Source organism: Panulirus ornatus, chromosome 12 (assembly GCF_036320965.1).
Source record: "Panulirus ornatus isolate Po-2019 chromosome 12, ASM3632096v1, whole genome shotgun sequence".
NCBI lineage: Eukaryota > Metazoa > Arthropoda > Malacostraca > Decapoda > Palinuridae > Panulirus > Panulirus ornatus.
In genome coordinates, this window is record NC_092235.1 from 22,353,736 (window position 1) to 22,367,943 (window position 14,208).

The 14,208-nt window shown below is 45.6% G+C and overlaps 1 protein-coding gene across 6 annotated transcripts in view; it reads left to right on the forward strand.

The window, feature by feature from the left end:
• The window catches only part of ASPP (Ankyrin-repeat, SH3-domain, and Proline-rich-region containing Protein), a 317,152-nt gene that overhangs the window by 20,405 nt on the left and 282,539 nt on the right, over nt 1-14,208 (forward strand). For all 6 annotated transcript variants that reach the window (XM_071667486.1, XM_071667483.1, XM_071667487.1 and 3 more), the window contains 2 exons: nt 3,355-3,496; nt 4,301-5,917. In XM_071667486.1, coding sequence (XP_071523587.1) covers nt 3,355-3,496; nt 4,301-5,917 — 1,759 coding nt within the window. The remainder of the gene's footprint in view (nt 1-3,354; nt 3,497-4,300; nt 5,918-14,208) is intronic.

Below are 14,208 nucleotides of genomic sequence, written 5' to 3' on the forward strand. Positions count from 1 at the left end.
GGTGTAGCAGTGGCTGGCTTTTGTCCTGGCGGCTTGAGTAGGGGGAAGAAGAGGGGGAGAGGGGGAAGAAGAGGGGGGGAAGTTAAGCGTTGCTGGCTTATACCCCCCCTCCCCCCCTCACACACGCCTGCACCCTCTTCCCCCCCCCCTTCCTTCCCCCCCTTCAACCCTCCCCCAAGTCAAGCCCCAGGAGACGAGATCTTCCCTCCCCTCCCTCACCTCAGGAGGAGGAACCTCCCCCTCCCTCCCCTCTCTTTCTCCCCCTCCTCTCCCCCTCCCTCCCCTCCCTCCCCTCTCCCCCCAGCTGGCACCGGGGGGGGAGTGTATGAGGCAGGTGGCGCAAGGTGGGTCCCCCAAGGCCGCCAGCTGGTGCTCAGCAGCTGGTGTTATGTTACCATGGAGGAGGGGGGAGGGGGGGAAGGAAGGAAGGGGGGGCGGCGCGAAGGAAGTGGTTAGTGTGGAGGGGGGAGGTTGATCAGGGGGGGAGGAGGGGGGGTGGGTGTGGAGGGGGGGTTGAGCCTATGTACCATGACTGGTGTGTATATATACACAGTTAAGGAACTGAATAATTTATATACACAGTTAAGGAACTGAATAATTTATATACACAGTTAAGGAATTGAATAATTTATATACACAGTTAAGGAACTGAATAATTTATATACACAGTTAAGGAATTGAATAATTTATATACACAGTTAAGGAATTGAATAATTTATATACACAGTTAAGGAATTGAATAATTTATATACACAGTTAAGGAATTGAATAATTTACATACACAGTTAAGGAATTGAATAATTTATATACACAGTTAAGGAACTGAGTAATTTATATACACAGTTAAGAAACTGATTAATTTATATACACAGTTAAGGAAATGAGTAATTTATATACACAGTTAAGGAACTGAGTAATTTATATACACAATTAAGGAAATGAGTAATTTATATACACAGTTAAGTAACTGAGTAATTTATATACACAGTTAAGGAACTGAGTAATTTATATACACAGTTAAGGAAATGAGTAATTTATATACACAGTTAAGGAAATGAATAATTAGTGGGGGGTGTTGGATGGGGGGAGGAGGTCATTATCATAACTAAATAATTTATCTCTAAATAATTTAAGATCAAGTTTGGAGGATTGGAAACTTCAAAGGTTTATATAAACACGGGATTGAAGTCTTACCTGTAGAGTACAAAGGAAGGTTTTGATGTGCAAAGTTGATTGGTTTATACATGTTTATACATTATACATTTTAGTGGTGATCTATTATACATTAAGTGATCTAAATATAGTTGAATTACTGTAGTAGTGGAGTTGATATATATATATATATATATATATATATATATATATATATATATATATATATCAACTCCACTACTTAAGGACCTTTGACCCTTCCATGACCTCTGGACTACCTTTGACCCTCCCATGACCTCTAGACGACCTTTGACTCATCCATGACCTCTGGACGACCTTTGACCCTCCCATGACCTCTGGACGACCTTTGACCCTCCCATGACCTCTGGACGACCTTTGACCCTCCCGTGACCTCTGGACGACCTTTGACCCTCCCATGACCTCTGGACGACCTTTGACCCCTCCCATGACCTCTGGACGACCTTTGACCCTCCCATGACCTCTGGACGACCTTTGACCCCTCCCATGACCTCTGGACGACCTTTGACCCTCCCATGACCTCTGGACAACCTTTGACCCCTCCCATGACCTCTGGACGACCTTTGACCCTCCCATGACCTCTGGACGACCTTTGACCCCTCCCATGACCTCTGGACGACCTTTGACCCTCCCATGACCTCTGGACGACCTTTGACCCTCCCATTACCTCTGGACGACCTTTGACCCTTCCTTCCCCTTTCCCTGGCTCGTCTGGTCACCAGTTTTCCCCCCGCCATTTCCTGGCCTTCTGCAGGAGCGAGAACCCTCGCCCTCGCGTCTCCACCGCTTCATAAGCGAGGGAAATTTCCCTCTCTCCCCCACGTCGCTCCCCGTATGCCATAAAGGTGCAGGAAATTTCCCCCCACGTCGCTCCCCGTATGCCATAAAGGTGCAGGAAATGTCCCCCCACGTCGCTCCCCGTATGCCATAAAGGTGCAGGAAAATCTCTCCATCCCTCCCACGTCGCTCCCCGTATGCCATAAAGGTGCAGGAAATTTCTCCCTCCCCCCACGTCGCTCCCCGTATGCCATAAAGGTGCAGGAAATTTCTTCCTCCCCACGTCGCTCCCCGTATGCCATAAAGGTGCATGAAATTTCTCCCTCCCCCCACGTCGCTCCCCGTATGCCATAAAGGTGCAGGAAATTTTCCCCCGCCACTTTCCTGACGCTCCGTAGGCGCGGGAAATCATCCACTCCCTTCCACCCTCCTCCCTCCTCCCCCCTCCTCCCTCCCTCCCTCCTCCCTTCCCTCCCCCAACCTCTTGCTTTTCCTGGAGGTGTGTGTGTGTGTGTGTGTGTGTGTACATACATGCGCTCGCGCGCGCTCTAGTGTCGGCGGCGTCATGAGCTCGGGGGTTTTGGAGGCCGTCCAAGCAGGCGGGGGAGGGGGTTCTGAAGGCGCTACCCCTCACGGGCGGGCACCTTATATCCTCTCCTCCCTCCCCCCCTCATTCGTCAGTCGCCATATTGACACGACCTCCCCCCCACACACCCCTCCCCCCTCTCTCTCTCCAGGGGCTGCTGCCCCCCCTCCCCCCCCATCCCCGGATGTGTACTAGCTCCTGAGAGAGAGAGAGAGAGAGAGAGAGAGAGAGAGAGAGAGAGAGAGAGAGAGAGAGAGAAGGGGAGTTGAGGTGCTCAGGTCGTGGGGGGTTGAGGGGGGGGGTTGAGGTGCTCTGGTCTGAGCTCTTAGCTCCCTGAAGGCTTGGGGGGGGAGGGGGCAGGGCTGGTGGTAACCCTTCGTCCATCATGTCTCCCTCGTCAGAGACCATCATGTCTCCTTCGTCAGGGACCATCATGTCTCCCTCGTCAGAGACCATCATGTCTCCTTCGTCAGGGACCATCATGTCTCCCTCGTCAGGGACCATCAGATCTCCTTCGTCAGGGACCATCATGTCTCCTTCGTCAGGGACCATCATGTCTCCCTCGTCAGAGACCATCATGTCTCCTTCGTCAGGGACCATCATGTCTCCCTCGTCAGGGACCATCAGATCTCCTTCGTCAGGGACCATCATGTCTCCCTCGTCAGGGACCACCAGGTCTCCTTCGTCAGGGACCATCAGGTCTCCTATCATCTATCCTCCCCATGACGCCATTATTAACCCTCGCTTCTTCTCTTGGGTCGTCTGCAGGAACTAACTGCTTCCTTCCCTCCCTCCTTCAGGAGATCCTTGGGGTGCGTCGTGAGGAGGGTGGCGTGTGCTGGGTGCCGCTCACGCCCGTCACCACCTTCAGGGACGTGGCCGCCTGCGTCAGGGACACGGGAGACCCTCTCCCCTACCTGCTAGAGGCCTCCCCACTTGGAGGTAAGTCCATGTATATATATACCTCCCCATCTCACCAGCAGGTAAGTCCACCATTCAGGGGAGCTTAAGTAAAACCCCTAAAGGCTAGGGTAAGACCTCAGGGGGAAGTGTCCCTGGGCTGGGGCAAAATCCCTGGGGCTGGGGGTAAGATTCCCTAAGCTTGGATCGTACCCTTAGGGCAAGGGGAAATGTCCCTGGGCTAGGGCAAAGTCCCTGGGGCTTGGGGGTACGATTCCCTAGGCTGAGGTATGATTTGATGGGGGGACTTCAGGGCTGCATATCTTAGGGCTGGAAGAGTATGTCGTATTGAGTTTAGGGACTAGTTAGGGATGAGTCCCCTGGACTATTCAAGCAAGTAGGGGAAAGTATGATTTTTTTTTCTCCTTTATATTCTAGATTCGAGGAGATATGTCATTAGGTTTGTGAGGACCATTTAATGACCCATTAGCCACAAGAGATCCATTGCTAATTGAGTATCTATTATGTATCTATGGCTACTGGTTTATAGATACCCTTTTGATCAGTATCTTTGGAGAGATAATAGATTTATAGTAATTATAGATAATTTTCTTGATGGAGATTTGCCTTAATGTTAAACTTTGTTCTTCAATTGATGGTAATATACTGTTCTAGACATACGTCGCCTTAACAAGTTAACAGGTAGTTATGTTTAAAAGTTGGATGATTTAAAGTAACGAGAGTAGAGGAGTTTTTGAAGAAAGTATTAGTTATTTCTTGTATTTTGATAATGATAATCATAAAGGATAGACTAATGGATGGTGGTTTAATTTTTTTGGCGTCCAGTTCGCGTGGTAGCCGGGTGGGAACGCCCTTTGGAACTCCTTCGTCTGTGGAACACCCTGAAGGACCAGGTGTCCTACACAGCTGCCTACAGCTTGAAGGACGACCCCGGAGACCCCCTCGCTTCCCTCTCCAAGTCCTCCTACCTCGAGGAAGAGGAGGACGAGGTGAAGGACCCCATCAACCCATGGGAGCTCTACGACCTCAAGGACGAACTCAAGGACTTGGGGTCTGAGCTTCGGCACCCGCTGAAGAAGGCGCCGGACGCCGGGTTCTACGTCAGTTCGAGGTACAACTCGGACGACCCGCCCCTCTCCCGCTCCCTGGACGATAGCGACGAGCTGATGGCCGTCAGCAGCGACGGGGAGGGCGAGTCTCCCTACGCCGGGTACAAGCGCCGCCCGGGCGACCTCCCCTCCAGGAGGAACGGCGTGACGCGACACCATCGCTCCGTCAGACAACCTCACGCGACCTGGTACCCCAGGGTTGCCGGGGACCGCTTAGGGAGTTCTTTCGTCCGGGGACGCCCCAAGACCACGTCTCTGCCTCTCAAATCTCAGGAAGTCACGCAGGCGTCCCTCCTGCGGCCCAAGGAGCACCACCCGACGGAATACCGTAGTGACCGGTGCGTCGTCGTCGGCGGCGAACACAGAAAACAGACCTTACCGGGGCGCACCGTTGAAAACGGCTTCTCCCACAGTGACTGTAACGGACACGCGTACCAGTGTCGGAGCGACGCCCCGGACTCCGGCGCCGGAGGGAGGGAGAGTTACCGGGAGAGGATGAAAAGGAACAAGAACCTGAGTCCAGTGATCAGGAAGAAGCAAAAATACAGATCCGCGGAGAACTACAACAACAGACAGTGTACAAAGAGGAATGGCGGGAGCGAGAGCCGTGGGCCTGCCTCCCCTCCAGCACCACACCCACCCACGAACCCAAGTGATATAAGGCGTCTCCTTCAGGATCACTTTAACAGTAAGGCCTCGCGGACGGATCCTGTAGGAGAGCAGAAGGAGAGCCACTCTCCCAGCGCCCACGTCTCCTCCCGCCATAGGGAAGCGAGCGCTCCCGTCGTCGGCGGCGCCGCCCATGACGCTCCGGCCAGGGGCGTCGCCGACCAACTCCTCCCGAACCCCGTCGTCGACCATGACCCTGGTCGGGCCCTCCTGAGGGAGGGTGGACTCCCCGGTACAAATTACAGCGCCAGACACCAAAGACAACCCCCTCACACTGCAGTACAAGGCCAGGATGGCGGACCTAGATGTACCAGCGTAACGCCGCAGGTGTACGGGGGTCAGAGGACTGGGGCCTCTGGCCGCCCGAGGGACCAGCGGCGCGGAGGCACTAGGGCCTCCGTCCGACAGGCGCGGGACCCTCGAGTCCCTCCTGCCGCCACAGACGCCCTTGAGAGCCAAGTCCCGCGGCCTCAGAGGGGCAGCGGCGGGAGGGAGGGTCGCCAGCACCCACTCCACACCTCGGCCGAGCGGCCCTCCCGCAGGACGGGCGCGGGGCAGCGCACCGTCCACCGCCGCTCTTACTCCGACCCCCTGTACGAGTACCTGAAGGAGGACGCCCGCACCTACACCCTCCGGCAGCCGACGCGGCATCGAAGACACTCAGGTGAGTTTCTGTCGGGTTTAAGACGCCCAATGTGGGCGGTGGTGTAGCCTCTCTCTCTCTCTCTCTCTCTCTCTCTCTCTCTCTCTCTCTCTCTCTCTCTCTCTCTCTCTCTCCTACAGGTATTAATAGTGGGTGTTGTGTGTCTTGGGGGGAGAGAGCGAACGGGCGGACGCAGAAGTAGCGAAACGGGATAGTGGAGTTCTGTTGTTTGACTGTGTTGGTGTCCTTTGCCTGGGCCGTCGGGGCTTGAGTCCTGCGTGCGTTCAAGGGCAGTGGACAGGTCTGTGGGATCGAGGGAAGACCTACCTTAGATGGGTCTTCCATGATTGGACCGTGTGGTCTGTGGTGGTGTGTGTGTGTGTGTGTGTGTAGGTGGGTGTCGGGGTCGCCCTCTGGGCAGGATGTCGTCCTTCGAGCGCCTTCAGTGAGGTGCTGTGGGGGGCGAAGTCTTCGCAAGGGCGTTAGTCGCTGTAGATGGCGTTGGTGTTCTTGAGTTTGGGGGCGGGGTGGGGGGGGGCGGCCCGGCCCTTATGCCTTCAAAGTTAGTAGGTTTGGGGTGTTGTCATGGCGGCCTCCTGACGAAGGGAGAGCCTACTCGTCAGCCTTATGACTGCCTCCTGACGAAGGGCCCCTCACTCGTCAGCTTATGACAGCCTCCTGACGAAGGGCCCCCCCCCACTCGTCAGCTCTATGACGGCCTCCTGACGAAGGGAGAGCCTACTCGACAGCTTATGACAGCCTCCTGACGAAGGGCCCCTCACTCGTCAGCTTATGACAGCCTCCTGACGAAGGGCCCCCCCCCACTCGTCAGCTCTATGACGGCCTCCTGACGAAGGTCCCCGCCCCCCCACACTCGTCATCTTTATGGACACGAGACATCTTGATCTGAAGGGGCGCTGTGGGGTGGCGTCGCGCGATCTGGAAAAGCAGGAGGTGATGATAGATATGTCATTTATAACCTCCTTTACCTCGACGCCCTCCTCACCCTTTTTGGGTCAATGGTGTGTGTGTGTGTGGTGGGTGGAGAAGACGACCCTCTCTCTCTCTCTCTCTCAAGTCTGTGGTTGGCGGGGTGACCCTCCAGCTGGAGCAGTGGCTTCGAACGCCCTTGGGACACGTCTACTTTCCAAGGTCGTCTGTATCTAAGACAGTTTGATGTGGACGACGGTGGTGGAAGGAGACGAGATAAACAGATGTCTTCAGTCATAAGGATAAAGGGTCAGGTTCACTTCCTCCTTCGTCTGGGTCACGCCCTTGAGCTTTTTTGGTAACGAGTTACTGGGGTGGTAACGCCATTAACGCCCACCCCGTCACTGTCGACCGTTCCTTGTTGTGACAAGAAGTAGTACAGTGTCCTCGAACCCATGTCCTTGAGTTCCAGGCTCAGTCACTCGTGTTTACGAAGGTGTGAGTTCAGAGAAATTTTTTTTTCATTTTTTTTTTTTGAGGAGTTTCGACTTCTTGGGAGTTGAAAGAGCAACGTGGGTGGAGGAGGAGGTGGATGTGTGGGTGTGGGTGTGTACGTGGAGGACGTCTGTGTACACACCCCACATCCACTTTTTTCCCTTTGTTTACGACACACAGTCACTAGTGGCCTTTCTATGTTCTTGTTTTTGTTTTCCTTTGGAGTGGCTGGCTGGTGGGTGGGGGGTCGGCTGGGCCTGTGTTGAGGGGGAGGGGAAGAGGAGGGGGGTGGGCGAAGGTTCTGGGAGATGTGAAGAATGTTTGGAAAGCCGGAAGAACGTTACCTCGGTAGGTAAGTTTGGTGGGTAAGTAGTCCAGGATGGGTCATTATAGGTGGGTAAAAGAGCCAAGTGGGTCATTCGGGGAGGTGAAGGGAATGGTAAGTGGTCTAAGTCCTGTGGTCGGGCGCCTCCATCAGTTCTGCATCGGTTCGAATCCTAGGGGCGGGAGTTGGCACACACCCCAAAAATGAATATAGATTAATACACAGTATATATATATATATATATATATATATATATATATATATATATATATATATATATATAGATAGATAGATAGATAGATAGATAGATAGATAGAAAGAGAAAGAGAGAGAGAAAAAAAATATAATCAAATCTGAAAATAGATAATTATTTAATTCCAATTAACGAACCATTGGTCAAGATCCGGGTCACTGGTTAACGATGGTACTACGCGCTGTGGACCAATCACCAGCAGCCAATTATCTCTTGGGGGGGTGGAGGGAGGAGGGGAGGGGGTCCATCAGAGTCAATTAGCTAATCAGGCCCCCCCCCCCGACCCCCCGAGATATCCCGGGGGTCGGGGGTGATTAGCGAATCGTGACGATGCCTGCGTGTGTCTCAAACCTAATGATTAGCGAAGCATGGAGAGCGGGTGGATATCTATGGGTTCCTAGTGATCAGCGAATCATAAAGATTAGGTGTCTTAGCCCTGATGATTAGCGAATCATGAAGATTAAGTATGTCTTAGCCCTAATGATCAGCGAATCATGAAGATTAGGTATGTCTTATCCCTAGTTATTAGCGAATCATAAAGATTAGGCAGCTCTTAGCCCTAACGATTAGCGAATTATGAAGATTAGGTATGTCTTAGCCCCAATGATTAGCGAATCATGAAGATTAGGTATGTCTTAGCCCCAATGATTAGCGAATCATGAAGATTAGGCAGCTCTTAGCCCTAACGATTAGCGAATCATGAAGATTAGGTATGTCTTAGCCCTAATGATTAGCGAATCATGATTAGGGATGTCTTAGCCCTGATGATTAGCAAATCATGATTAGGGATGTCTTAGCCCTAATGATCAGCGAATCATGATTAGGTATGTCTTAGCCCTATATTAGCGAATCATAAGATTAGGCAGTCTTAGCCCTAACGATTAGCGAATTATGAAGATTAGGTATGTCCTTTAGCGCCAATTGGGGTTAGCTAATCATTCGAAGATTAGGCAGTCTTAGCCCTAATGATTAGCGAATCATGATTAGGTATGTCTTAGCCCTAATGATTAGCGAATCATGAAGATTAGGTATGTCTTAGCCCTAATGATAGCAAATCATGATTAGGGATGTCTTAGCCCTAATGATCAGCGAATCATGATTAGGTATGTCTTAGCCCTAATGATCAGCGAATCATGAAGATTAGGTGTGTCTTAGCCCTAATGATTAGCGAATCATGAAGATTAGGTATGTCTCAGTCCTAATGATCAGCGAATCATGATTAGGGATGGCTTAGCCCTAATGATTAGCGAATCATGAAGATTAGGTATATCTGAACGCTTATGATCAGCGAATCATGAAGATTAGATGTGTCTTAGCCCTAATGATTAGCAAATCTTGAAGATTAGATATGTCTGAACCCCTAATGATTAGCCAATCATGAGGCCTCGGGAGATCTCGGTCCCCCCCCCCCCATAGTGATCAGCGAGAGCGCCAGGAAGGGGAGGGGAATGGGGGCGGCGACCGGGGGGGGGGAAGGGGGGTGGAATGGAACAAGCAATGACCCCTCCCCCCCCTCAATGACCCCGGTTATCTGGTGTTTGATAAGGCTAATTTCCTCGGGTCGTTAGAGTAAGGGAGGGAGAGGGGGATGGGAGGGGGGGGAGGGAGGTCGTCGTTAGCGGGGGGGGGGATGGGAGGGAGAGGAGGGGGTGTGGTTATGTGGTTGTTAGAGGGGAGGGGGGGAGAGGAAGGGGGGGGGTCGTTAGGGTTGGTAACGAGGCTGTACAATAACTGCAGTGGGTGAGTGGGTGACCACAGGGTGTATGGGAATACAATAGGTTGAGATGTATTGTTGTATATTTTTTGTATGATAATACAATAGGTTGAGATGTATTTTGATTTTTGCTTTTTAATATTCAATTACATTTTATTTTGATTTTTTTGTTTTTTGATAATCAGTTACATTTTATTTTGATTTTCTGTTTTTTAATATTCAGTTACATTTTATTTTGATTTTTTGCTTTTTAATTTTCAGTTACATTTTATTTTGATTTTTTTGTTTTTTAATATTCAGTTACATTTTATTTTGATTTTCTGTTTTTTAATATTCAGTTACATTTTATTTTGATTTTTTGCTTTTTAATTTTCAGTTACATTTTATTTTGATTTTTTTGTTTTTTAATATTCAGTTACATTTTATATTGATTTTTTGTTTTTTAATATTCAGTTACATTTTATTTTGATTTTTTTGTTTTTTAATATTCAGTTACATTTTATTTTGATTTTTTGTTTTTTGATATTCAGTTACATTTTATTTTGATTTTTTGTTTTTTAATATTCAGTTACATTTTATTTTGATTTTTTGTTTTTTAATATTCAGTTACATTTTATTTAGATTTTTTTGTTTTTTGATAATCAGTTACATTTTATTTTGATTTTTTTGTTTTTTGATAATCAGTTCCATTTTATTTTGATTTTTTTGTTTTTTGATAATCAGTTCCATTTTATTTTGATTTTTTACGTAGTTTTTCTCTCGTCATTTGATTTTTTTTGTATTTCATTTGCTAAATTTTAATTTCATTTGAGAATTTTTCGTATATTATTTCAGTTTATGTGAGCACTTCATATTTTATTTCTTGTATTTTTCTTGTATTCTGTTTAAGTAATTGTTGTAGTTTATTGTATGATTATTATTGTATTTCATATAAATTGTTTATATTAAGTTCTTTACTGTAGTTTCTGTATCTTATTTTGTATATTCTGTTTTGTAATTTAGTATTTTGTTAATCTCAACCATATCAGTGTATAATGTATTTTGTGTATTTTATTTCTACTGTATTTTATGTATTTTTTGAATATTTCACTGATTTTATTTTGCTATATAGTATTTATTTTTTTCAGTATTTTGGTCATATTGTATATTTCAAGTCTGTATTTCTGTTGTATTTTATGTATTTTAGTTTCAGTAATTGTGGTGTATTTTCATACATTTTTATTGTAGTGTCTTTTGTAATTAATTGATTAATTAATTAATTGTAATTAGTCATTAGGGAAAGCGATTTTTTTTCCTCTGATTTTAAATATGAATTAATTATGCGATTTTTACACTTGAAATTTCTTCGGGCATTAGAATTTTTGCATTATTAATAATTTTTTTATTATTTTTGTATTTTTTTTCTTTATAATTGATAAAGTTTTGAGGTGTTGGGTCTGGTGTAATGATGCCTCGACGTATGAACCTTAGGGTTCCAGGTTCGAATCTCTAGGCGCCAAGTGCACATAGAAAACGGGAGGGCCGGGGCTAACTTTTTTTTTTTACCATAAATAGAATTATTTATTTAATGGTGATAATGACACGGGTGTTTGTGTAATTGTTCCCCCAATTACGTGGGTAATTACTATGGCTTGTAATTGTGTATGCCGTCGCATGTAATCGCACGCAATCAGGGAATTACTTTTGCATTCGGTGATTAAATGTAATCGTAATGTAATCTATTTTTTATTCGGTGATTAAATGTAATCATAATAGCTAACTTATTTTTTTTTCAATTCGATGGTTAATATAATCGATATTTTATTCGTTTATTAAATGTAATCGTAATGTAATCGATTCTCATTCGATGATTAAATATAATTGTAATGTAACCGAACTCTTGTTTTTAATTCTGAGATTAAATGCAATCGTTATGTCAGCGAATTATTTTAATTCCAGTGATTAGATGTAATCGTAATGTAACCGATTACATTGAGATATGTGAAATCTTGATTATTTTGTTATTAATCGCTCGATTATTCGATAATCACGAATGTGCGAGATTATCTACCAGTGGCACCAATTTTGGTCCGGGATTACGAAGGTAAATAAGGAACATTAGAGCTTTTGAAGAGTGTCCAGAGGAATGGAACATGCCAGGCCTGAAGGGAATCGAGCCACAGCCCCACTCGAAAAGTAATCACACTCTAGCCCCCACTCAAATGTAATTATAACAACGCTAGGCAATGTAATCTCCATCTACCGACGTCACCCCTTAATATCCCCAACAGAAAACGGGTGATTCTATTTTTTTTTCCCAACGTGAACGTTGGCAGGCGTTGTCCGTGGACTGAGACGCGCGAGGGTTCATTTATCGGTAAAAAATAACTCATTTATTACCATTATCCCGCTCGGGAGTGAGGGTATATCTGATATAACATATAATAGATGATTTGGTCATATATTCGCTGTATCTTTACTGTATATATCGCCTAGATTTGGGCTTTTACCCAACCATATTTTTTTTTTTTTCCCAAAATTGGACTCGTCAGTTATAATTTTTGTAAGTTATAATTTGTAATCTAAGTTGTGAGTCAAGATTATTTTTTTTTTAGATTATTTTTTTTTTCCTATTTTCATTCTAAATAAGAAGTATTTAATGACACAATTCACTAGGATGAATGAAAGAAATATGTCGAACGAATAAACTCTTGTTACCTATTACAAGCGTTACCAGTTATATGTGTTACCTATTATAGGAATTGCCAATTAAATGCGTTACCTATTATACTCGTTACCAGTTATATGTGTTACCTATTATAGGAATTGCCAATTAGATGCGTTACCTATTATACGCGTTACCAATTAGATGCGTTACCCATTATACTCGTTACCAGTTAGATGCGTTACCTATTATAGGAATTGCCAATTAGATGCATTACCTGTTATAGGAATTGCCAATTAGATGCGTTAGCTATTATAGGAACTGCCAATTAGATGCGTTACCTATTACACTCGTTACCAGTTAGATGCGTTACCTATTATAGGAATTGCCAATTAGATGCGTTACCTATTACAGGAATTGCCAATACGCTTTACCAATTAGATGCGTTACTTAATATAGGAATTGCCAATTAGATGCGTTACCTATTTCGTGTTTGGACATACACAATCATACATACGTAAGACGTGCAAAGAACATGTATTTCCAATATGTCAATTTTTATATTATTTACTAAAGCGTATTATATATATATATATATATATATATATATATATATATATATATATATATATATATATATATATATATATATAGATGCGAATATGTTACCGGACTCTGCCTGCTTGTGGTTACGTGACGAGCGAGAGTCACTGGGATGGAAAGGAGTATAGTGTCGTAAAGTAACTTATTCTTTCTTAAGGAATTCATCGTTTCCCTGCTCCTGCATGTAGCGCAATGTCAGAGATGCCTAAGGCCCATGAAATGAGTATCATGGGGTTGTATATGAAAAATGGGGACCGGATATAGATAGATAGATAGATAGAGAGAGAGAGAGAGAGAGAGAGAGAGAGAGAGAGAGAGAGAGAGAGAGAGAGAGAGAGAGAGAGAGAGATCATACTTACACTTATGAGATTGTAACAACTTAAATGTGTATACTTACAAAAGTGTGTCTGTATTAAAAAGAAATAGGTTTGTGTGTGTGTGTGTGTGTGTGTGTGTGCCATGGGTATCATTCATGTGTATATGTATATGTATTGTACTTGAAAAGGGGAAAACATGATGCAAATTTATGCAAATGAAGTTCTCTTTGTACAAAATATATTTTTTTCACACATGTAAATTGGTGATGGTGTGTTATGGGGGTCGGTTACAGCGGCGATACAGCAATACAGCCAGTTATACATATGTATTAGCAGTTGTATGACGCGTGAATATTCCTGCCAAGTTATGTATACATGGAACAAGACATCGTGTATGTATATATGTATGTATGAGGTATACGCTAGTATATGTATGTATGTAGGTATACGCTAGTGTGTGAATGTATGTATACGCTAGTGTATGTATGTATGTATGTATGTATGTATGTAGGTATACGCTAGTGTATGTATGTATGTAGATATATGCTAGTGTATGTATGTATGTATGTATGTAGGTATACGCTAGTGTATGTATGTATGTAGGGTATGTAGGTATACGGTAGTGTATGTATGTATGTATGTATGTAGGTATACGCTAGTGTATGTATGTATGTATGTAGGTATACGTTATGTATACGTGTGAATTGTCGAAAAAAAAATTATGTTTGTGAATATATTTGTTTTGTTAGTTTATGTGAGAGAGACTGGATTTGCGGGGGGGTACGACCACCTCCCCCACGTGCACAATGGCTCACCCTTTGTTGTCAAGGGTCGTACCGTCGTGCTCAAGGGTGGTCGTACCGTCGTGCTCAAGGGTCGTACCGTCGTGCTCAAGGGTGGTCGTACCGTCGTGCTCAAGGGTCGTACCGTCGTGCTCAAGGGTCGTTGTGCTCAAGGGTGGTCGTACCGTCGTGCTCAAGGGTCGTACCGTCGTGCTCAAGGGTGGTCGTACCGTCGTGCTCAAGGGTCGT